Below are 25,582 nucleotides of genomic sequence, written 5' to 3'. Positions count from 1 at the left end.
CTGGGCGGCTGGGTGCTGTCTAGTTTGGAAGTTTCACATTTCTCAAGAAAGGTCCTGTCGTGACTACCTCTCCGTGACTATTGTATGTCAGGATGGGATATTGCGGGGACACTGTGGAGGAGTGGACCCATTCAATCATCTCATTGAACAGTGGCTTTTAATTGGKTAAGATATATCCTAGTAGCCCTTTYCTGCAGTCAAATGACCTAGTGGGCTCATGGTTGGAATGTTATTCATCTTTTTTATCATTTCATAATTAATAAACATTATTATTTTTTAAACTGCAGAAAGTCCGGTGTTTCCATGTCCAACGGTTTTGTTATATTTCAGTCTTCTGTGATGTCTATAAAGTGTAATATTGGGATGCAAACTCAAAATATCTATATTTTTTTGCCCATAACCATGTGTGTGAGTTGTATTATTTTCTTTCAAGTAGATTGTGACCCTGATTTATCCCACTGCAGTAAAAGGTTRATAKAATTTTATTTGGTATCCTTTCAGAACACTAGCTAAATGGCCCGGCTGTTAAGGTAACATAATTTGTTGATTTGMGTGCTAAGCTGATAATTGGGAAAGCTGGGAACGATGGACAGTGTTCATTTATATGATCTGATAACACCACAGAACGCTTTGCTGAGAACACTGAACTAACAGAGGGTGACCAGTAGCGTTCCAAATGAGTCACATAATGAGGCCCAGAGCACTTGATTTGTCCCATTTGATCCCAGCGCAACAGCCCCAGTACTGTCTGTCCCCCCATAAGCCATCTATTAATCAAGGAGACACGCGCAGCTGTTTGACACCCCCCGTTCCTCCCTCTCAGGGCCCGCCCAACCCAATAGAGCAGATAAAAGGATTCTTCACGGTATTACCGCATGCCCCCCCCCCACCCACCGTCCCCCACCGTCCCCGACAGAACAGGTGTTCACTGGTGTGACGTCACCCTCACAGACCCCAAGGCTGACTGTCAACCCGGTTATGTCGGCTGCAGGGACCAGCGCAAATGGTCAGGACCTCTTATCAGTTGCTTTATTTCATTACCCATCAGTATGTCTTTTCTGAGATCTTAAGATTTCAACTTTCAATGAATGTTAAACCAGTCTCAATGAGCATTCAACCAGTCTCAATGAATGTTAAACCAGTCTCAATGAGCATTCAACCAGTCTCAATGAATGTTAAACCAGTCTCAATGAGCATTCAACCAGTCTCAATGAGCATTCAACCAGTCTTTTCAATGTTTCCAATGCGCAGTCGGCACAATATTTTGGAAAGGCATTTTTTTGCAGCGCTATAAACTAGTGCTCTACTGCCCTCCACTGGTTTGAAACTCCAATGGAATAAAACACGATTTACGTTTGGAACTGGCACATTTAATTCAACACAGCGAATAGTGTGCTTAACTGTGACAGATACATAATATGGTCTGCACTTTGCAGAGACTGTGAGTTTTATCAACCGTCTCATAAAAACTGAATTACAAACTCTCAAGGGRAAGTATGACGTCATGGTGTGTATTACAGCATGATGGGGCTCAGGACACAAAATGTCTACCTCCACGTCATACTTTTCTGATTCCACATACCCTTCCATCCTAGACATTATTGTGAACAGCTGAAAGTCTTTACTGATAAATAACATGCTTAACAATAGAAATGTAATTGACCACAAACCAGTAGGTCAAAACAAAGGCTTTGGGTAACAGTTCCTTATACTTCTCCCTATTGCCAATGATTTGCTACCACTCAAATATTATTTTCAGATCATCAGGCTTTCCACAATCTTGCTCCTCGAGTTCACCCTTACAAAAAAAAACATTTTMAAAATCACTTGCTTTTCAGACACGTGAACACACCTGTGAATAAATKACGTGATTTTTAAAGTAAAAAATTCACCACTTCCAACTATGTCTGGTCTTCGTCCTCCCATCCAGGATCAACAATGCTTATCTTCAGAGGCAAACCAGCAGTGGGGTGCAGGAACAAATGTTACAAAACTTGCAACTGGAAAAAAGGCAGCGAAAGCAAAGGCCAAGGTAACACAACCAAAGACAGGAAAGAGGGAGTAGTTTTATTTCATTGAGTATCTGTCACGATCGTCGTAACTTTGGATAGAGGACCAAGGCGCAGCGTGATAGAACGACATCTTCTTTTATTTATGAAGACGAACAAAAACAACAAACAGACGACCGTGAAGCTATTCAAAGAAATAGTGCTGACACTAAACACTACACATAGACAATTACCCACAATAGCCTACTGGATATGGCTGCCTTAAATATGGCTCCCAATCAGAGACAATGAATGACAGCTGTCTCTGATTGAGAACCATTCAGGCAACCATAGACTTACCTAGACACCTACACTCAACACAAACCCATACACTCTACCAAAAMCCCCTATACCATACAACCACCCAAGACGAGACAAATACACACAAACATCCCCCCTGTCATACCCTGACCTAACCAAAATATTACAGAAAACAAAGAWAACTAAGGCCAGGGCGTGACAGTATCATAAAATGGGATCCATTCATAATTAATTTGCTCTTGCAATATTTCGTTTCGTTGTCAATTCTTTTGGGTTTATGTTTTGCTTTCAATATAATTATTTTGGTTTGCAATACTAAGGATGTTGCTCTCGACTTCAGAAGCTTTGCTTGATATYAATGGCATAAAAGTAACTCACGCACTAGAGGATTCCACCATTCTAATAACCCTATTACTCTATTAAAGGTGTTTCAAGCTGCCATCCTTAATTGAAACATTAACAAATGGGMCWCCCCGCCACAGTTTCGGTAAAAAGCTGAGGGATGGGACTAGAGAAATGCAACCACTCTCAAATCCATAGACTACAAATACGGATGCAGGGACTGATATTCAAATTATAGTTTTAACCATGTTTTTAGGCTAAGCAGTGTACGTTTATATTTACAAAAATTGCTCATTTGTCATGCGTATTTTTGCAAGGGAAGGCCTAGCCTATAGCTCARTGGGATAATACAGTCTTATGTTATGGTCCAAATGTCCATGGGCTGATTCAGGCATAAGGGCATAGTGTCAATGTCCATGGGGTGATTTGGGAATCATGATCAGGTGGAATGACAGTCACAGATGTGTCGTGGGGGCCATTAATGACRTTGCTTGATTGATTGAGCTTTCAGTAAACATTGCAGTGGAGTACATAGATAGGCAACTTTAAGCTTCCTCTTGACCCACTGGAACAGCTTGTCCCACTACTATGTCTGGGTCCAAAGGTCGCCCCAGTCAGATCATTTTTGGGAGCAGTTTCTATTCATGAAACTCGGAAATATCATGTTAAAAATAAAATTATATTATCCCACGAGACCAAGTTGAACATCTGTTTCCAGTAGACACGCCAATAATAAGGTTATTTATTACTTTACAAATGTAAGAAAGTTCATAACAGCATGACTACATTTACATATAATTTATAAGCTTAGACCAAAAAATAAGAGAGCAGTCAGATTGTAAATGTCTGTTTAGGCCTACGTGGGGAACCCTTGATTCACCTCCTTTCCTTTACAGAGCCTGAAGTATCAACTACTCTTTACCTTGAACTTTGCACATTAGATTTTCTTGTCACCGGGGTCAGACCAGCCAGCAACATGCAAACTTTCAAACTCCCTCATAGATTGCAGGAGTGCAGCACTGACAGGCTTGGAGTACGAGCAAGCGGACGAGGCGCCAGTCGACAGGTGAACAAGGCAACAGAACATCCAGCATGGTGGGAAGGAGACGTGGCTCCAGAGCCAACAGCGGACCACACCAGCCCCAACAGCAACGCAGTGGGGGACCCCGCAAGGTGAGTTAGACTACCTATAGGAGGTTTATCAAACGGTTAATTTAATATTTTTTTTGCATATAATGTCTAATCTCTGCCAGGTCTGARGTGATTTACTGTCAGAGACTACTGATCCACATTTTGAGCCTATTTTTCAGTACTTCATTCTCAATGACAAACCCTATATGCAGCCAGCATTGCTGACTCAGCAAATGTTGCATTTTCTACAATTCTATATTTGATCTATCATTACTAGTAAACATAGTGTAGCCAACAACAGTCAATTATTATGTTGCTCTGGAAATAAGTATTGTGTAATATGATCTTATTGTATGCTTTAGTGAATCTGTGTACAGTATGGGAGTGCATGCGTCGAAGGTAGGCTATACCTGACTCTGTTCCCCAGTGTATTGTATAACATAGGCAGCTACAAACGATTCCTCAATAAATGTCATGGTACTGTCACTGTTGTAAATGTCGTAATGTTAAAGCATTGTGGTATAGCTCTTCGCATGGTAAATTGATCTCTACCTTCAATKAAAACTTTTTCTTCCGCAGGGATTGAAGTCAATTCTTAAATCATGTACAGATGTCAAACAGCTCAGAGTTCAAAGTATACTGACAACTCTACAGATAATTCCTAGCAACCATATACACACCCACTAGCCCTCACATGCAGATATAAACACTAATGACGCCAGAAATTCCTTACATATCCAAACACTTATTACAGCCCCGATGATTTCCATCACTGTAAACATAAAATACTTTACTTATAGAGTATTTATTATSCCCAAATCATTTATGTACCGATATCCCCTCCCATGAGGTAGGTTAACTCTTTCTGTGTCATCTCAGACTCTGAGGGAGCCAGCATTATTTGCCAAGAAAACAGGATATGAGTCAGAAGTTCCTCATGAAAAGATGACCATCGCCCAGGCCAAGAGAGGCACGCCAGGTCAGTCTTCATTACAGGTCTCCACAGGCCAGACCAATCACAGACCAGTCAGACTGATCATAGGTCAGTTTCACCACCAGTTTTATCAATCCTCACTGGGAATATTGAAGGATGGACAGCGGAAGAGAAGAGATAAGGGCCAGTCAAGAGAGAGTCAGAGGGATGTGAACGTGAGAGGTGAGAAGAGGAGAACGCAGCGAGACATCGATACAGTTATTGTTTTTGCTTTTCTTGTAGCAATCCGGCCGGTGCGAGTCTATGCCGATGGGATCTTTGACCTCTTCCACTCTGGACACGCKCGTGCTCTGATGCAAGCAAAGAACTTGTTCCCCAACACACATCTCATAGTGGGAGGTAAATCATATCTTTTGAATTTCAAGTGCCTTTCAAAGACTGTACAAACAAGCATGTACATAAACCACACACAGAGAGAGTATGCCATTGTGTGTCTGTCCTTGCAGTCTGCAGTGATGAACTCACACACAAGTATAAGGGCTACACGGTGATGACAGAGTCGGAGCGCTACGAAGCCCTGATACACTGTCGCTATGTGGATGAGGTGGTACGGGACGCTCCCTGGACCCTCAGCCCTGACTTCCTGAAGAAACACAAGGTCGGCACTTCTGGGTCATATACAGTACACCACTCAATATTACAAACCATCTGCATTGCTTGYGGTTCTGGGTTTCAGGCTGGGGTTTCTGTATAAGCACTCTGTGACATCTGCTGATGTAAAAGGGCTTCATAAATATATTTGATTTGATCAGTCCTAAAATCTGATACAGATGTACATAGCCCATGTCCCTTTTTTCCACATAAAATCATTTTAGTGCTATTCTGGGATTTCMCCAGATTGACTTTGTGGCCCATGACGATATCCCATACACCTCTGCAGGATCAGAGGATGTCTACAAACACATCAAGGAAGCAGGTAAACAAATCTGCTCTGAAACAGACATGAACTTGTAGCCATTTGAGATTGTGTCTCTGTGTGTTTGCTGAGCTACCGACCGCCTATTCCCTTACCTGTGCCATCTTGGCTGAGCTGTGTTCTCTCTGTTGGGTCTCAGGGATGTTTGTGGCCACACAGAGGACAGACGGCATCTCTACATCCGACCTCATCACCAGGATAGTGAGAGACTATGATCTTTATGTCCGACGCAACCTGCAGAGAGGCTACACAGCCAGAGACCTCAACGTTAGCTTCATCAGGGTATGAATGACCTAATCACCTAATTAACTTCGAACAATTAATTAAGTTGGAATAACCATTTGTTACAATAATTTGTATTTGAGGAAGTGAAATGGTTGTTACAGTGTTGGTGGTTGTGGTTGATAACAAAAGACCACTTTTAGTTGATGCCTTATAGCCGACCACTTGACTTGTCATACATAGACTGTTCTCTCTGCTATCGCACGGCAAACGGTACCGGAGCGCCAAGTCTGGGACCAAAAGGTTCCTGAACAGCTTCAACCCCCAAGCCATAAGACTGCTGAACAGTTCATCAAATGGCCACCGGACTATTTACATTGACTTTATTATTTTATTTTTAATCTTTATTATTTGCACTGACTCTCTTGCACTGGCTCTATGCACACTCACTACTCTACCCACACACTGACACACTGACACACACACACACACACACACAGACACACTTTCACACTTCACATACACTGGTGCTACTGTGTTTATTATCTATCCTGATTGCCTAGTCACTTTTACCCTTACCTACATGAACATACTGTATTACCTCAACTACCTCGTACCTCTGCACATTGACTCAGTACTGGTACTCTTTGTATATAGCCTCATTATTGTTATTGTGTTACTATTTCCTTTTTTTTTAGCAAATATTTGTCTTACTTTCTAGCTCTGCATTGTTGGGAATGGGCTCATGAGTAAGCATTTCAAGTAGTCTACACATTTGATTTATTCTGCAGGAGAAGAAAATCCGTCTGCAGAACCAGGTGGATCGTATGAAGGAGACGGTGAAGACAGTGGAGGAGAAGTCCAAGCACTTTGTGTTCAAGGTGGAGGAGAAGAGCCATGACCTCATCCAGAAGTGGGAGGAGAAGTCACGGGAGTTCATTGGGAATTTCCTGGAGTTGTTTGGTCCAGATGGAGCGTGGGTGAGTTTACCTTTAGCCCACAATAGATACCATAGTAGGAAGTGTTAACGGTCAATAGGGGAAGATAGTTAGTATTGATCTCATTCCTCTAAGCAAGTGACCACTCATTATGAACAAGTAGCTTAGTAAAGCAACACTTACTTGGACAAACAAAAAACTATTAATTCACTCTTTCTCGCCCTCTATCTCTCCCTCTATCTCTCCCTCCCTATCTCTTGCTCTCTCACTCTCTGTCCTGCTCTCTCTCTCTGTTGCTCTCTCTCTCTCTCTCCGAGCAGCATGTGATCCAGGAGCAGAGTGGGCGCATGCTCCAGGCCCTGTCACCCTACGCGTCACCCGTTGCCTCGCCCCGTGGCTCCCCCAGTAGCAGCCCCACCAGAGGGCGCTCCCCATCGCCCCCCTCCTCTCCCACATCCCCTTCCTCCCGATCCCCTCGTTCCCCTCATTCCTCTTCCACCTCCCCTTGTAAGGGTGCCTCTGCCCGTCCCTTAACCTCCCTCAGCAGCACGAGTGAGGGGGATGACGAGTAGAGATGGCACTGTCATTCCCAAACAAACACAAACACTCAGTGTACACAGTTACTTTGTGCACTTCGTGTATGTAAGATGTCRCCCACAGTTTACCATATTTGTGTTATTTGATTGTGTATGTTGTTAAGGTAACTGAATGCACTGTGGCATCTCAATCAGTGACTCACTCCATTCTCACTTCTAATTCCTGTACCACACAAAAACATAAAAATAATACCACTTTCACTGTCTCCATTTTGCATCAACCAGGCTTTATTTTTCTTTCGAAATACTTAGTGAAACGCTCAAATTTGCATTCAGTTGTCTATGATATGCAGTAAAAACAAAACATTTCACACATTTTCTTTTAAAAATACACTGTTTCTATGAAATATTAAATACAAAACAATCATTTCTGAGAGTATTTTGTCATGCAATAAGTAATCTAAAGTAAGATATCTCAATTTATTTAGATATTGTTCCATGCATTTCCTAAGCATCCAAAGTGATTATAATCTCTTATAAACTTACAGTACCAAATTGCATCATCATGCATTCAAATACCATCCTGAGTAACATTTTATGTCACATGTCACAAACACATACATACATACTAACCTAATCCCTTTTTCTAAGCCGGGAAAATGCCCACTGSGTTAATCTATTGAAAACCATTGCACACTGCCAAAAAATGATAAACTAATATTCTTGTTTCACACAGTATACTGTTACGCTAGGCAAATATTTGCATTAAGGGAAAAAGTACATTATTTCCTGTGGTGTCACTCCCACGTGACACTTATTAAACCTAATAACAGAGTCATGCTATCTGACGGAGGTGGTCACCAATCGCGATCTGCTACCATGGAAACTGTGGTCAATAATAACATACCAGCAAACAATGAAATAAAGATGATCTGGATTAAAACTGTTTTGGCTTTACCTGCCTGATGGAAATAAATMTGTTACCTGTTGAGACAATATTTCAGTCAGTGCTGTGCTTTAGTTCTGTGCTTCACTGTAGGAGTGGAAGGTAACTTAATTTGTCTGTCATGTGACTAGACATGACCTATGGCATGCAGCGTTGCCTGAGGGCCACACTCAAGAGTTATTTGATCTTGTACTTGGCTGCATCACGTGGGTCACTGCTAGGGTTGCTCCAGTCATCTGCCTCAGGGCCAGTCTGGTAATGTCTCCACGCTGACTTGTTGAAGACGGGGAGACGTTCAAAGGACTCACTGGACAGAGCCTGGAGGTCAGTGAGAAACAGATATAAAACCACAGCCAGATGATAATGACAATATGCTACTTAACTAAACGCAAGTCCTTAACGCACCTTCAGATAGATGACAGCGTCTGTACCCACCCCCTCCATGGAGTAGAGGTTCAGGTCTCCTTGGAAGTAACGTGCATAWAGTCGAGAAATGGGGAGACCATACCCAAAGCCAGCCTAAGGACGGAGAAGAAAGAGTGGTTCATACTACAAACTGTGGGTCAATAGACTGGCCGCGTCATGAAAAGTTGCGTGCGCAGTTCCTCGTCAGAAACCAGCTCTTCTCTACTAGCAGTGGATATGATAACATGCAACGTCTATAACGTCGCTATGTCATCAGAGGATTGATTACCAAGCCAGAAAAGCAAGGTCAAATATCACAAATAGAGCTAGATAAAGCCAGAAGAATAATATACTTGTTGAATATAGATAGCTATAGCCATCCGTCTGGTCTGTTTTCATGGWCATCACTCACTCCCTGTTAAGTTTGTCAAGGTCCCAGCATCAGTGTTAGCTATCTTGCTACAGAACTTTTTGGTGCCGGGACGCACGTGCATCACTCGAACATGATGCTTGCTTGTAAACAAWWWWWTKTCTCTATACACCTATTTGSGATGTGTTACCAGTGGTGCAGCCTGAGTTCCATTTCCTGGTTCAAGGCTCGGGGTGGGCGCGGTGGAGTACATGTAGCTAAAGAGCTTGTCAATCTTCCTGAGGGGCACGCCCCCYCCTCTGTCACTGATCTGAGGGGAGAGGACAGGTGTGTGTGAGAACCTTGATGAGGTCATGTAAAAACACCAGACCGGTGTCCGTGCCAGTAACAGACCTTGATAGAGAGGTCTTCCTTTCCAAGCGTCACCATGGCCTTCACTGGGGGGAGTCCAGCACTACTGTTCTCATGGAGCTCCACTGTGGCCCGCATTGAATTCTACATAGTCATTCAATAAACATKAATGAATACACATAACTCAGTTGGAACGTATAAATACAACAGGATACAACCAATGATGATACACACATACATGTTACACACCTACAGTGCATTCGGAAAGTATTCAKACCCCTTGACTTTTTCAACATTTTGTTACGTTACAGCCTTATTCTAAAATAAGTTAACCTATTTTAGAATAAGACTAACGTAACAAAATGTCGAAAAAGTCAAAGGGTCTGAATACTTTCCGAATGCACCGTACACTACAAATTAGGACCAGTTAATTGATAGCCTAGAGAAGCTTTCGTTCAGTACAACATAAATGCCAGTCACCTTGAAGAGCTCAAACAGCGTATGGAACAGGTGAGATGGAACATAAACCACCTGGATAGCCTTCGAAGAGGCCTTGGCTGAGGAAAGAGACATGTATGTTAATGTGAAATAAAGGCAATCAATATGTATCAATTGTTCTCTGTTCACATATCATTACAGTAGTCATGTTTCACGTAATATCACACGAAATAGATTTCCATTGGATCTGCTGCGTCTCCTCTGTTTACATTTGCAGGTTCGACAGGAGCCAACGGGAAACTCTGAGATGAGGCCAACTTTCCATTCCAGATGACTTTTTCCATTACAGCTAATAAACCTGCCAAATCCTAACCAAGAGCTTAGCRCATACTCAGACGTTTACAATCTAAGCGCCAGTGCCTTCTATCCTACCAATATTGCATTATAGACATGCTACCAKCCTTCATATAAGCAAATGGCTCCGTACAACAGCTTATAAATGCATAGACGGCTATTCCTCTTTTATAATGCATACACAGGTGGCTCAGCGTGTTTAATTACATTTCAACTTACAATTGTACTCTTCTATGTTCAGCTCAGGGGCGACCATGTAGTACTGCTCACAGAGCATCTTAGCGGTCTCATAAGCATCTGTAAAAGACAGTAGCATAGAAACACAGAGGAATAATGTTATGCGGCACKGTCTTCAACTTTGACCAAATATCCGCCTCACTTTGAGAGAAAAAGTAGTAGAGCTAGGTTTTACACAGTCAGACGTAACAAATAACAAAAAAAGATATATAGAAATGTACAAATTATAAATTTGTGATATCGGTATTTAAATACAATAAAAAATWATAAWAATTAAATACAGTAATATGAGATCTRTATGTAAAACATTTGCCATTTTTGTCAGTTAGCAGATGCCCTTATCCAGAGTGACTTGCAGTAAGAACATTCATCTTAAGATGAATAATATTTTACACACACACGAAGGTGTTCTCCATTCCAATAATATCATCATCCGCGACATCTCAAAATCATTATCCCGACTGGTGTGCACTGGGCTATTCTACAAACAGAGCCTGGTGGAAAGTCCCCCTCTCCTCTCGTACAGACATGCACAATCAGGGACGTGCTGGTCCATTCTATCCCGAAGCCTGACCATACAAACTGGTTATCTCTACAACGGAACTATAAGTGTGGACGATGTGCTCGATGTAACAACACGGCAAACAGTAAATACTTCACACACCCTCTTAACAGGCCGAACGTTCTACCAGAGACAGTTCATAAATTGTAACATTGTGTAAATGCTTAAGGGACTGTAAAGCCTGCGGGCCAAACAGAAAGATATTTCAAAATAAGAATATCTGAACACAAAACAGGGATCAGCACTGGCAATATTGAACATGCTATGGCAAACCACTACTTAGAAGCAAAACACGGCCCATTGTCCTCTTTGGTGGCCTGGAACAGGTCTATCAGAGCTGGCATGGTCCCTAAAATGCTCTCCCAACGAGAGATGTTTTGTATTGAGAGGTTAAACACCGTGCATCCKCTTGGTCGAAACAATTATTTCTCATTCACACTATTCTTGTATATATGGCTGCGCTGTCATTTGTATGCTCATGTAGGCTATATTTTCATACATTCAATCACAATCTTTCTCTCTAAAAATAGATGTCTATTCTTCATACCCCAAGGCATCTATTTTTGTAGGCTTTATTGTGTACTAGGAAGTAATTCATTGCGCTAAAATATCTCAAATTTCCGACATCATCATGATACCTAAATGCAATTTTTCGARTTTATTCTGCTGATCTGTGTATTTGTATGTAGAGTATATTGTAACAATTGTTTGTTGACTAATAGTTTGAGTACCGCTATGCACCGCCATCGCACAGTTGTAGGCAATTATAATGATCACCTAGGCACCTGCATAAAAAATCATGTCTTTGGCACATCTCTTGATGCTCTGATGAAGGCATAACTGCCAAAATGCGTTAGCCTACCAGGACTAAAATAAAATATTTTTGGGGAGTTCCACCGTTTCCCAATGTTCTTGAACCTGAGATTTAATTTGACGCCATTGCCACATATGGCAGAGCACCCAGCTAATAAAGTGAGATAGTGCACCTGTTACCCACTCCACGTGAAGGTACCCAAAAGCAATAATTTCTGATGAAAAAACACAAATGTGAAGAATGTGTGGATATAGCGTTTTGGAAAGAAACTCTTCATATACAGTGCATTCGGAAAGAATTCAGACCCCTTGACTTTTTCCACATTTGGTTACGTTACAGCCTTATTCTAAAATGGATTCAATTTGTTGCTTTTCTCATCAATCTACACACAATACCCCATAATGACAAAGCAAAATAAGGTTTTTAGAGTCTTCTTGGGTATGACGCTACAAGCTTGGCACAACTGTATTTGGGGAGTTTCTCCCATTCTCCTCTGCAGATCCACTCAATCTGTGTCAGCTTGGATGGGGAGCATCACTACACAAGCTATTTTCAGGTCTCTCCAGAGATGTTCGATCCGGTTTCAAGTTCGGGTTTGGCTGGGCCACTCAAGGACATTCATAGACTTGTCCCGAAGCCACTCCTGCGTTGTCTTGGCTGTGTGCTTAGTTAGGGTCGTTGTCCTATTGGAAGGTGAAACTTCGCCCCAGTCTGAGGTCCTCAGCGCTCTGGAACAGTTTTTCATCAAGGATCTCTCTGTATTTTGCTCCGTTTATCATTCCCTCGATCCTGACTAGTTTCCCAGTCCCTGCGCTGAATAACATCCCCCTAGCATGATGCTGCCACCATCATGCTTCACCGTAGGGATGGTGCCAGGTTTTCTCCAGACGTGACGCTTGGCATTCAGGCAAAGAGATTCTCTTGGTTTCATCAGACCAGAGAATATTGTTTCTCATGGTCTGAGAGTCCTTTAGGTGCCTTTGGCAAACTCCAAGCGACCGTCATGTGCTTTTACTGAGAAGCGGCTTCCGTCTGGGCACTCTACCATAAGGCCGATTGGTGGAGTGCTGCAGAGATGGTTGTCCTTCTGGAAGGTTCTCCAATCTCCACGAGGAACTCTGGAGCTCTGTCAGGATGACCATCGGGTTCTTGGTCCACTCCCTGACCAAGGCCCTTCTCCCTCGATTGCTCAGTTTGGCTGGCGGCCAGCTCTAGGAAGAGTCTTGGTGGTTGCCAAACTCTTCCATTTAAGAATGATGGAGGCCACTGTGTTCTTGGGGACCCTCAATGCTGCTGAAATTTGTTGGAACCCTTCCCCAGATCTATGAATTGATACAATCCTGTCTCGGAGCTCTACGGACAATTCCTTCGACCTCATGGCTTGGTTTTTGCTCTTGACATGCACTGTCAACTGTGGGACCATATATAGATAGKTGTGTGCCTTTCCAAATCATGTCCAATCAATTGAATTTACCACAGGTGGATTCCAGTCTCATAGCAAAGGGTCTGAATACTTACGTAAATAAAGTATATCAAAGAAATGTTGTCATATAAACCTGTTTTCRCTTTGTTATTATAGGGTATTGTGTGTAGAATMATTTAATCCATTTTAGAATAAGGCTGTAAYGTAACAAAATGTGGAAAAAGTAAATGGGTCTGAATACTTTCCAAATGCACTGTACTCTTTATTGAATACAGTTTGAATAAGTTGATGTTTCCCTGATGCAGTCTGACTCAAAGTTGCTATTTGTCAAGCATTAGGACCAGTGGTATTCTGCTCACCTTTCACCACCTCAGGGACATTGCAGGTAGGATCAATGCCTCCTATGTGCTTGGGATGGGAGGTGGTTCTGTCATCACCAAAAAGGAGTGCTGAAACAAAGTCTCACCTGATCAAGATCCTCATCAACATCAACTATAAAATCCAAGTCATACACATGCACTATTTTTACACAACATCCGGCACACATATATAAATAGCTGTATTGGCTGGTCATGTCACTTACTGTGCTGGTTAATGAGCATGCGGAAGGATATCCTGTTGGTGTAAAAGCGATCCAGGAAGTACTGAACGTTGCTGCTGATAAAAGGATCAAAGCCAAACTTCTGCTTGTACTCTATGACACCCTGGGCCATGGTGGGGACCACTTCACTGTGCCTGTTACGGATTTTGACCAGGGTGTCTAGAAAGCTGTTCCAGAGAAATATGGTGTGAGCACTCTCAGAAGTCTCAGTGCCGTCTGAAGTCTCAGTGCCGTCTGAAGTCTCAGTGMCGTCTGAAGTCTCAGTGCCGTCTGAAGTCTCAGTGCCGTCTGAAGTCTCAGTGCCGTCTGAAGATGTGGTGGGTGCCTGATGCGACTATGTACATGTCAACTCACTCGTTTAAGGTGCGGCTGTCCTCTGGACCCCTGTGTTCATAACCCAGCAGCTCTTCAAAGCTCTGTATGTACCTGAAACACAAAGACCACAGCACACTGTCAGACCCTGGCGTACACCCAGACGGATGTCACCATGCATCCCAGAATACTGTGCTTACAGTCACCCCGGAATCAGTACAGAGGGACAGAGGTTCTCACCAACTGTGCACAAGCTTGACGGACGGCTGGATACGCAGGTCACTGGGTAACAGGTTGATTTCCTTCATGGTGTTGGCCCCCCGCACCGCAAGCTCCTTACGCAGGAACACGTAGGAGGTCTTCTCACATGCATTCTCCCTACCTGTGGAAAAACATGGGGTCAATAAACTGGTGACTGGTAGCAGACCAATACTTGTGCTGTGTTCATTTGACAGAGGTTGTAAACAAGATTATATCAACAGACCTCTCATGCATGTCAGTTGGAACTTTCAAAATGTCTGTCTCAGAAACACCTGAATTCTTGGAGMTTTCCACATCTGCCTCATTTGATGGAAGTTTGTGACAAACCACTGACGGATGTTTGTATTAGTGCAATAGGACATAAGTACATATGAGGACACTGAGGTCTGGTCAACATTTAGCCAGCAGCTTACCACCCTGCATCCCACTTCTGGCTTGCTTCTGAAGCTAAGCAGGGTTGGTCTTGGTCAGTCCCTGATGCTACTGGAAGTGGTGTTGGAGGGACAGTAGGAAGCACTCTTTCATCTGGTCAAAAAAAATAAATCATAATGCCCCAGGGCAGTGATTGGGGACATTGCCCTGCGTAGGGTGCCGTCTTTCAGATGGGACGTTAAACAGGTGTTCTGACTCTCTGTGGTCACTAAAGATCCCATGGCACTTATTGTAAGAGTAGGGGTGTTAACCCTAGTGTCCTGGCTAAATWCCCAATCTGGCCCTCATACCATCATSGCCACCTAATTATCCCCAGCTTMCAATTGGCTCATTCATCCCCCTGTACCTATTCCCCAGGTCGTTGCTGTAAATGAGAATGTATGTTCAGTCAACTTACCTGGGGGGGGGGGAATCGAAATATTGCTCCCAGCGTTGATCACAACGCTTATATTCTTGATCTAACTCTGTCCTCTCGCGGCACAGGCAGTGGGCCTGAGACGTGAAACAAACTACCCGAGCTCGCAGTCGGCTCAAGTAKGCAACTAAAGACACTGCTGACAGTGTGTTTGTGAGATGTCCGRACAAAAGGCCATTTTAAAACCGTCGCGTGACTCCTGCCATATCTACAGACATCCCCCAAACCAACAAAAACTGACTCTATGAGAATGAGTGCACAACTGGCAAACAGTCATTTATAGATTGCCCATKTCAGCCAGTCAGGTGGCTAGCTGCCGCCAGCGGCTTTTATTGCAGTAACGTTGAATGGCTCTGGCTAGYATTACTTAGCTTCTTACTTCATCCTTCTATCTGGCTAACATTAAACAGAGCCTCTCAGCACTAGCAGAAAATACGCTACTAAGTTCTCATAATAACGTTGTTATTGGTGAGGCTGAGGCAGCTGCAACGCATGGAGGAGGAAGCAGAGGAGACAAGAGAGAGAGGAAGCAAGCAGAGAGAGAGATTAGTACAGTGGCTACAAAAGTTGCGGTCGGGGCCCCGTTCCCCTGAGAAAATCTGTACTGATCGTATCAAACAAGTTAGGAACTTAAAGAAAGGAAGACGTGTTTTAATATGAACATCTGTCATCAAAATGCAAACAATAAAGTTCTATAAATGTCACGTGTCAGTGTGAATCATTTGTCATAACTCCCCCCTTTCAGAGGTATAACATTACAATTGTATAGTTAATAGGCCACGTGTTTGTAGATCGACTGATGTGAATGAACCTACAGCGGGCCAAGGTGATAAAGGCTGCTTTTTCCTGTTCTCCAAATAGCATTTWAAAAAATGTTTTTATTGTAAAGAAATGCAGTAAATGAGCTTCCAATATTATTATTATTTGCCAGTTACTCTATGAATATGGCTGCCACACATGCAGCAATAGGTCAGTGGCCAGTTCATATTGAGAGGCAGAACGACATGGAGCTATTTATAATGAGCTGCTGCTACGAACAGTGTTGTGCAACTGTGAGCCAAAAGTTTTGAGTGGACAGACAGAGAGCTTTCGGGTTGACCTTGAYAGTCCAGCTTGCACAGTTTGTTCTCTAAACTTAAGACACTTACTCTCACAGAGCACGTGGCTTACTGAGAGACTGAAGCCATCAATCTCTACACCGACATACAAACTATAGATTGACAGACAGTGGAAATGTATCAAGGCCTCTGTGAGACTGATGTCACATTACTTAAATGGAGGTGGCAGCTGATGTAACTATCTACTGTTTAGCAAAGCCACACTCAGGCATTATTGGGAAAGTAAGCGTTTTAAATATGAAGTACCGCAGTCCCATATATCGCGTAAACACAGTAATGTTCTTATTGCACACAAACGACAACATCTGAGGTCTATTCATTCCGCCGACTGTTGCAAAACGTTTCTTAAACTGAAACAAACGAAACGGAGAGGGACCTACTTGAATTAGTCCAATAGAAACTCTCGTCTGGCTATGTTGGCTTCCGTTAGGAAATGGTAAACGTTTTCAATATACACCTGTTCGTTAATTAAAGCCATCAGTTATTTTTTCAATCAAATGGCAACCCTGTGTCCATGACATTTAAACTCTTGGGAGTATTAATTTTATACTCACCAAAGTCCAGAAACTGCTTGATAGACATCGGCGAGGGAGAGAACCTCGAATAATATTCTATTTTCGATGTTACATCTTTTAGTAGAAAGTTGAACAGCCTCATGATTGCTTCAAGTAATCACGTTCTAATTGTCAACACACATACATATGAGTACAGTTGATGGCATAAGAACGATTTCCAAACAACCCCCTGTCTACTAGCATCGACCAATATAAACACTCAATACAAGTTACATGCTGATATCCCCTCCTTAGACGGTAGCCTCCCATGTTACTCTGATGCATTCGGAAGTAGTGTGTGTGTGTCTAATTCCGACCCACGTGACAGAACCTGCAACCTTATTGGCTGACAGAACCTCTCCCTTCACCAGAGTGATACAAATGTGCAATTGCACAGTTGGCATCAAAGTGCGCTTTTGTCTAGCTAGCAGGAACGTCACTGTAACTTCTTCAATGCCATTCGGGGGGAATTTATTGTTATGACTTTAGATGAGAATATATAATTATTGGTCATGTATACCTTCAGGGCTCTTGTTCAGACAAACTGAACATGCAATTCCATGAACAATACCGCGCCACTGTTTAAGAATAGCCGATGTTCTTCCAACTAATCTCGTAAGAAACGGAATGGATTCATCCAAATGTTATTTGGTAAACAGATAGCTTAAAGAAAATGTAATTGTCTGTTTCCCCCAGGCTGCTTGCAAATCACTCCAATACCATAGGAGGGCACGAAAAACTTGGACATTCGTCTTTATCCAAGCAGTACGCAATCCTCTCTCTCTCTCTCTCGCTCTCTCTCGCTCTCTCTCTCGCTCTCTCTCTCGCTCTCTCTCTCGCTCTCTCTCGCGCTCTCTCTCTCGCGCTCTCTCTCTCGCGCTCTCTCTCGCGCTCTCTCTCGCGCTCTCTCTCTCTACACACAATCAAATCAAAATATATGTGTAACTGTATAACGTCCCCTCGCCCCGACACGGGCGCGAACCAGGGACCCTCTGCACCCACGAAGCGTCGTTACCCATCACTCTACAAAGGCCGCGGCCCTCGCAGAACAAGGGGAACCACTACTTCAAGTCTCAGAGCAAGTGACGTCACCGACTGAAAGGCTGCTAGCGCGCACCACCGCTACCTAGCTAGCCATTTCACATCGGTTACATATGCATAAAGATTTAATACACTATATTTATTGATATGAATACAAAATACACATGTTATCCAACCATTAAGCCATTTTGGTTTATAAACGTATTTCCAAAACCCTCACATATCCAACTCCACATTGTAAAGGGTTGCGTCAATCGAATCTGGTATCAGGATAAAATGTGATTCAGAGTCACCGAATATACTTTAATTATATTTATTTAACACAAGTGATAAATGGTAAATGCAATTTTCGTATATACGCTCACTGTATCACCACGCAGGGTAAAGCAAGGAACTGACTGAAATAGTACAGACATCTTCTTTTATACTGTGACAGATGTATTCCAACTTTAGATTGGCCTGTCACAGGGTGGAAAAGAAGGAAGGGATACCAAGTCATTGCACACTGAACGCATTCTACCGAAATGCCCTCCAACCTTGTCTGGTCTGTGTCTCTGTCTGTGGTGAAAGGCCAAAGTGATGAGCTGATGCTCCGTTCCAAAAATATCGGGGGTCTTATTCTGGTGACATGATGTCGATGCTTGACTGCCATTTGACAAATACAAATAATCTTGTTCTTTTGTCCAAATAATCTCATAATTTTAGGCATACCCAAACGAGCTGTGGCTAGAGCGCACGTGCCAATACCAGAGTGGGCACATTCGCTATAAACACAATATCTATTGTGACAAAGCCATCAGTAGAGTTGAAAACGCGATGGAAACCCATTTAACTTGTATTTTTTATTCGGTATATGTGAATTTACCCTCAAAAGTCAATTGTATTTGCACTAGTAGCACTATTTTATCACGCACATACTTTTATCTACAACAAGTCAATTTGATGGAAACACATCTCTGGTGGGAAAATTCACATGTTTGATTTGCATATTTTAGAATATTCGCATGAAAATCTTGTCGCCAACAGGATGGAAACCTAGCTAGTGTAAATTTATATTTGTTTGGTAGTAAGGTTACTTAAAGCCTGTTGATACATCTCCTCTCACATCACAAACACACACACACACACCACACACACACACACACAACACACACACACACACACACACACACACAACACACACACACACACACACACACACACACACAACACACACACACACACACACAAAACACTCTCTCTCTCTATTCACTCCACCACAATCTCTCAGCAGCATGCTCCCACTGTATTGTGCCTGCAGGCTGATATTGGTGTTCTGGTCGTTGTCAGTCTCGTGGGGGTCGGAGGGCAGTGGGTCATAAGTGCGGCGGTACAACGCCCGGGTGACCAGGGTGATGATGAACATCTCCACAATCATTAGCTGCTGACTCAACACTGCAGACAGACAGATAGACACATACCAGACAGGGTTGGAGGACACAGATGTCATATTGATCAAGTAATGGCTCTCGTTTGGCCCTGTTTTGTCACTTACTGGTGCCACGGGCTCTAGAGGAGAAGGGCGGGGAGCAGGCAATGGTTCCATCCAAGGCCAGGACGTTAATAATGGCCGTCTGCAGCTGACTGAGCACCAGCACCAGCTATGGACACATGACCAGTGGCTTCATGAAGATACATCGAATATTAGGATGTAGGAACGGACACTGCCAGACCCAATCAGACAAAACATTCCACAAAGCCAAGGTCAAGGACTAAGTAAATGACAGCAGATGATGTATTCTCATCAATGGCACTTAGAAGAAGGCAGTTCCTTGACCAGCTGGTTGGTGCAGTAAGGTCAGACTCACCTGGTACATGGCATACTTAGGTATGATCCTGACGCTACGCAGTGTGTTGCATGTGTTCATGAACATGATGGCGACAGACCAAAGGGAGATGATGGTGAGAACCCCTATAAATGGGTTGATCCAACTCGCCGTGTTTGTGATCTCACTCTAAACATTGAGACATGGAGAAAGGTCAAAGAGGGTAGGTTATGCATAGTGGACCTACATGGCATGCCACCAGGCTCAGTTGGAAACGTAAGGTGTAGATGGGGTGTTTCTTTTTGCTGACAGGATTTTCACAAGAAGGAAGTTTATTACTTACATCAGAAATATCAAAGTTGCCGTTGGTCCACAATATTATGGAGAGGATTGAGAGAAGTGTCTTTAATATAGCATACTGAAGAGCCCCCAGCTTCAGCAGGAATAACATACGCCTGAATGAAAACAGCCCAGTTATTAACATGTTCTTACCACTGTATACATTACCAACACAAAGAATCATCTGGCCCAAGAGTGACCTGAACATGAGTCATCATGTGACCTGATTTATGTTGAAAGATAAAGTAATGTGACAATTTACATATCTTCATAATAATAATGATCATCATAACCAAACCAGTTTAGCTAAGATATTGCTGTTTGATGACAGACTCTGGTGTGCCACTGGTTACCGTGTGACYGGAATGCGGGGCAGGCAAGGACAGCAGCAGCAGCACGGTCCTGTACTGATCTTGAAGGTTTTCTTGTAATTGCGCTTCAGAAAGGTCTCGCTACCCCCACTCTCCTCTATCAGCATAATTAAGACCTTATACACCACCACTGCAAAGTACCTATAGAGAAAAGAAGAGTGTTTACTTGCAAGATACAGTGTACAGTGCCTTCAGAAAGTATTCACACCCATATCAATAATCTGTCACTATTTCTGAGGCTATATGATGTATTGTTCAGCAGATTTACTAGGTAATATGAATTTATTTGTTTTTATCTCATGATTTATTTGACATGCTATTAAATTGCTGGTGGGGGGTGGGGGGGATTTACAAAATATATATCTATACATGTATTGTATGAATCCTATGAATAGAAATAATAAAAATTGGATGTACATTTTTTTTTTTTAAATAAAGTATTCACACCCCTTCACTTTTTTCCAGATTTTGGTGTGACATCCTGAATTTAAAATCGATTAAATGTTGATTTTTTGTCACTAGCCTACACACAATACCCCATAATGTCAAAGTGGAATTAGGTTTTTCGAAAGTTTTACAAATGAATTAAAAGTGAAAAGCTGAAATGTCTTGAGTCAATAAGTATTCAACCCCTTTGTTATGGCAAGCCTAAAGTTCAGAAGTAAAAATTTGCTCAACAAGTCACATAATAAGTTGCATGAACTCACTATGTGTGCAATAATAATGTTTAACATGATTTTTGAATGACTACCTTATCTCTGTACCCCACATWTACAATTATCTGTAAGGTCACTCAGTCGAGCAGTGAATTTCAAACACAKATTYAACCWCAAAGACCAGGGAGATTTTTCAATGCCTCGCAAAGGGCACCTATTGGTAGATTGGTAAAACAAATTTGACATTGAACATCTCTTTGAGCATGGTGAAGTTATTAATTACACTTTGGATGGTGTATCAATACACTTAGTCACTACAAAGATACAGGCGTCCTGCCTAACTCATTTGCCGGAGAGGAAGGAAACAGCTCAGGGATTTCACTATGAGGCCAATGGTGACTTTAAAACAGTTATAAAGTTTAATAGTTGTGATAGGAGAAAACTGAGGATAGATCAACGACATTGTAAGAATTTGTTGTTAACTGACTTGCCTAGTTAAATAAAGGTTAAATAAAATTAAGATAAATAAAAAGATTGTAGTGACTCCACAATACTAACCAAAATGACAAAGTGAAAAGAAGGAAGCCTGTTCAGAATAAAAATATTCCAGAACACGCATCCTGTTTGCAACAAGGCACTAATGTAATACTGCAAAACATGTGGCAAAACAAATGAACTTTTTGTCCTGAATACAAAGTGTTATGTTTGGGGCAAATCCAATACAACAAATCACTGAGTACCACTCTCCATATTTGCAAGCATAGTGGTGGCTGCATCATGTTATGTGTATGCTTGTAACCGTTAAGTACTTGTGAGTTTTTCAGGATAAAAAATAAATGGAATGGAGTTAACCATAGGCAAAATCCGAGAGGAAAACCTGGTTTATTCTGCTTTCCACCAGACACTGGGAGATTAATTCACCTTTCAGCAGGCGAATAACCTAAAATACAAGGCTAAATCTACACTGGATTTGGTTACCAAGAAGACMGTGAATGTTCCTGAGTGGCCAAGTTGCAGTTTTGACATGACCTGAAAATGGTTGTATARCAATGATCAACAACCAATTTGACAGAACTTGAAGAATTTTGAAAAGAATAATGGGCAAATGTTGCACAATCCAGGTGTAGAAAGCTCTTAGAGACTTACCCAGAAAGACTCACAGCTGTAATCACTGCCAAAGGTGCTTCTATAAAGTATTGACTCAGGGGTGTGAATACTTATGTACATGTTTTAAAATATTTTACCTTTATTTAACTAGGGAAGTTAGTTAAGAACAAATTCTTATTTACAATGACGGCCTAGGTGCAGTGGGTTAACTGCCTTGTTCAGGGGCAGAAAGACAGATTTTTACCTTGTCAGCTCAGGGATTTGATCTAGCAACCTTTCTTGCACAACGCTCTAACCACTAGGCTACCTGCTGCTACCTGCTGCTACCTGCTGCCCCAGGTAAATTAGATATTTCTGTATTTCATTTTCAATAAATGTGCAAAGATTTATTGAAACATGTTTCCACTTAGTCATTATGGGTATTGTGTATAGATGGTTGAGAATATATATTTTTTGATCCATTTTTTTTTCAAGCTATAACACAACAACATGTGGAATAAGTCAAAGGGCTATGTACACACATAACGAGTGTGTGACCAACCTTCAAAACCAGTTAGTCTGCACATTCAACTTTTGTTTGTGTCCCAAAAAGTTTGTGTTTGTTTGTGTCATTTACTGTATTTCTGTGGATGTGGTCTGATCTCTGATCTTTCCCATACACTGACACAGCGATTAATGATTAAGAAACTGATTAAACTGTGGTCAAATAGTTGAGTGCATTAATTAAAAAGCCTCTGCTTTATGTCAGTGCTCCTTGCTATGGTTCCCTGTCAGCTCATTATTACAGGAGGAAGAGCACTGCATCTCTATAGTAAAGTATAGTACACATGTGTTTGCCTTTATAGGAGAGTATGTGAGAGAGAGAGAAAGAGAGAGAGAGAGAGAGAGAAAGAGAGAGAGAAAGAGAGAGTGAGAAAGATAAAGAGAGAAAGAGAAAAAAAGAGAGAGAAAACAAGAACAAGAGAGGAAGAGAAAAAGAGAGACAGAAGGGGAGAGAGAGCAGTAAGTACTGTGTGGGTGAGAGGAAACTTACGAATTAGAGGTCATATCTGTAAACATGGTTGCCCTTGGGATCCACATCCCAAAACAAGCCATGGTAGCAATGACCTGAAACAGAGACAGAAAGGGAAAGGAAAGGGAAAGGGGGAAACCTAGTCAGTTGTACAACTGAATGCATTCAACTGAAATGTGTCTTCTACATTTAACCCAACCCCTCTGAATCAGAGAGGTGTGGGGGACTGCCTTAATCGAATGATACGTTCAGCCATCTATTCACCGTCCACACGGTTCTAATTCATAAAAATACAACATCAAATAGTCATGACCAAAAATATGAACACAGAATGACAGACATTCTCATTCACATCTTGAAAAAGTTGTCATCAAGGCAAAGAGTGGCTACTTTGAAGAATCTCAACAACAAAAMAATTGGGATTTGTTTAACACTTTTTTGGTTACTACATTATTCCATGTGTGTTATTTCATAGTTTTGATATCTTCACTATTATTCTACAATGTAAAAAATAAAGAAAAACCCTTGAATGAGTAGGTGTTCTAAACCTTTTGACTGGTAGTCAAAATAGTTTCTTCTTGCGGTCAAAATGACCCCAGTTGGTAAATGATACATGTAAAATATGTTGCTAACTTGAGAGTTAAGTTACTGCAGTACATCAAACATTAAAAACCGTTTCCCGCGTCCCAAAAAACGTGTTATTATAACGTGCTTTAAAAATAACACCGAAATCTATAATGAATTTTTTATATTTAAAACCAAATACTTTGAATTTTACTCAAGTAGTATTTAACTGGCTGACTTTCACTTTTACTTGAGTAACTTTCTATGAAGGTATCTATACTTTTTAAACCCTGGAATGAGTAGGTGTGTCCAAACYTTTGACTGTTACTGTCTATGGTGATGGCTACTGAAAACGGGGAGCTTAGTTCTTACCGGTGCAGCTCCATTTACCCACATAATAGTTGTCTTCTTGGGAGAYGGGACTTTTCTATAGATAAACACACACTCCTCCAGGTATAGTAGCAGGGACAGCGTAGACATGAGGGTCAGCATGGAGTACAGAGCCACCCCAAAGACATCCAGCTCTAGTTAAGGGAGAGAGAGTGAGGAATTCAGACGGTAGAGAGAGAGAGAGGTTGTATAGGTCATTGTGAAATCCATTACTGGACCGTTTACTGTAATCTAAGTCGCAGCCCCTGGCAACAACAACCTAATTTTAGGATAGGTCAGTGCCCTGACCACATCCCCATGGATTGGACACAACAGTATTTGTGAAACAGCATCAATTTAGACTTCTTATTTAGCTACAGCTTCTTTTGAGGTTGAGTGCAAATGAGATCCCAACAATACTTCACTCGGTCCAGTGAAAAGACAGCTGCTTAAGTGTACCCTGAATGGTTTAATATGGACTGAGATCAAGGCTATCTGCAGAAACGTAAATTACTCTTAAAGAGATGCAACCTGAASGCAAAGGATGAAAGTTCATGCAAGTCATTTGTCATTCATATTAAATGATCCATCATGCTACTTCTGAGGACAGAAAATGACTGTGGAGAAACCAAATATTCATATCTGTAGCCTACACATGGACATTTGGAAATGGGCAGAAAGAGATTTAATCAAACATAGCGTGAGCACAGCCAATGCTGTTCCTCTAAACAGCCTGTATCACAGACTGTAGCCTACAATTTGAAGGACATTGTAAGGTTCTGTATTTATTTTTCTTAGTCAACCTTGTGTTCTGTTTCTTTGTGTTCTTCAACGTAGCCCTGTCTTTCATTTTTGTTCATAGATTATTTAAAAAACATTTCAACCAGGTAGGCCAGTTGAGAACAAGTTSTCATTTACAACTGCGACCTGGCCAAGATAAAGCAAAGCAGTGCGACAAAAACAACAACACAGAGTTACACATGGGATAAACAAAAGTACAGTCAATAACACAATAGAAAAAATCTATACACAGTGAGTGCAAATGGAGTAAGGAGGTAAGGCGATACATAGGCCATAGTAGCGAAGTAATTACAATTTAGCAAATTAACACTGGAGTGATAGATGTGCAGATGATGATGTGCATTTCACCTGTGTTAGTTACTCACCTGGTCTCATCAGCCTTTTCCTAGCTCGTTTGTGAGAACCAGTTATGGCCTTCAGCCCTAGTTTTGATTCACCAGCCTGTGTATGACCATTGCCTGCCTGTTTGCCTATCTGTGTATGACCATTGCCTGCCTGTTTGCCTATCTGTGTATGACCATTGCCTGCCTGTTTGC

General features: G+C 41.9%; 3 protein-coding genes across 7 annotated transcripts in view; 1 reads left to right on the top strand and 2 right to left on the bottom strand.

Annotated features, from left to right (window-relative positions):
- The first annotated feature begins 3,625 nt into the window (after positions 1-3,625).
- Positions 3,626-7,654, top strand: LOC111950596 (choline-phosphate cytidylyltransferase B). 2 transcript variants are annotated; one of them, XM_023968300.2, is made up of 8 exons: positions 3,627-3,824; positions 4,662-4,761; positions 4,999-5,115; positions 5,223-5,374; positions 5,614-5,692; positions 5,832-5,974; positions 6,706-6,894; positions 7,173-7,654. In XM_023968300.2, the coding sequence occupies exons 1-8, from the start codon at positions 3,744-3,746 to the stop codon at positions 7,422-7,424; spliced, it is 1,113 nt and encodes a 370-aa protein (XP_023824068.1). In that variant the 5' UTR covers positions 3,627-3,743; the 3' UTR covers positions 7,425-7,654. The 2 variants fall into 2 exon arrangements, with proteins under 2 accessions (XP_023824067.1, XP_023824068.1); XM_023968299.2 differs by having other exon boundaries at positions 3,626-3,824; positions 4,662-5,115.
- LOC111950597 (pyruvate dehydrogenase (acetyl-transferring) kinase isozyme 3, mitochondrial) lies at positions 7,655-17,302 on the bottom strand. 4 transcript variants are annotated; one of them, XM_023968302.2, is made up of 11 exons: positions 16,982-17,293; positions 14,442-14,583; positions 14,244-14,315; positions 13,872-14,056; positions 13,648-13,737; positions 10,472-10,549; positions 9,941-10,017; positions 9,503-9,604; positions 9,300-9,419; positions 8,740-8,853; positions 7,655-8,652 (listed from the first exon to the last, which is right to left on the bottom strand). In XM_023968302.2, exons 1-11 carry the CDS (start codon positions 17,082-17,084, stop codon positions 8,512-8,514), a joined length of 1,224 nt encoding a protein of 407 aa, XP_023824070.1. In that variant the 5' UTR covers positions 17,085-17,293; the 3' UTR covers positions 7,655-8,511. The 4 variants fall into 4 exon arrangements, with proteins under 4 accessions (XP_023824070.1, XP_070290720.1, XP_023824071.1 ...); XM_070434619.1 differs by lacking the exon at positions 16,982-17,293 and adding an exon at positions 14,876-14,967; XM_023968303.1 differs by lacking the exon at positions 9,503-9,604 and having other exon boundaries at positions 16,982-17,295.
- A 936-nt stretch (positions 17,303-18,238) lies between these two features.
- LOC111950965 (organic solute transporter subunit alpha-like) overlaps positions 18,239-25,582 on the bottom strand; it is a 12,030-nt gene continuing 4,686 nt past the window's right edge. Inside the window, exons 2-9 of the mRNA XM_070434531.1 lie at positions 24,249-24,400; positions 23,334-23,407; positions 20,520-20,678; positions 20,171-20,282; positions 19,870-20,016; positions 19,557-19,662; positions 19,241-19,456; positions 18,239-18,282 (exon numbers count right to left, since the gene is read on the bottom strand). Of these exons, the coding sequence (XP_070290632.1) occupies positions 18,239-18,282; positions 19,241-19,456; positions 19,557-19,662; positions 19,870-20,016; positions 20,171-20,282; positions 20,520-20,678; positions 23,334-23,407; positions 24,249-24,400 (1,010 nt within the window). The remainder of the gene's footprint in view (positions 18,283-19,240; positions 19,457-19,556; positions 19,663-19,869; positions 20,017-20,170; positions 20,283-20,519; positions 20,679-23,333; positions 23,408-24,248; positions 24,401-25,582) is intronic.

Source organism: Salvelinus sp. IW2-2015, linkage group LG23 (genome assembly GCF_002910315.2).
Source record: "Salvelinus sp. IW2-2015 linkage group LG23, ASM291031v2, whole genome shotgun sequence".
NCBI classification, from domain to species: domain Eukaryota; kingdom Metazoa; phylum Chordata; class Actinopteri; order Salmoniformes; family Salmonidae; genus Salvelinus; species Salvelinus sp. IW2-2015.
The sequence above is the reverse complement of the archived record's forward strand: the minus strand, read 5'-3'. Positions and strand labels throughout refer to the sequence as shown.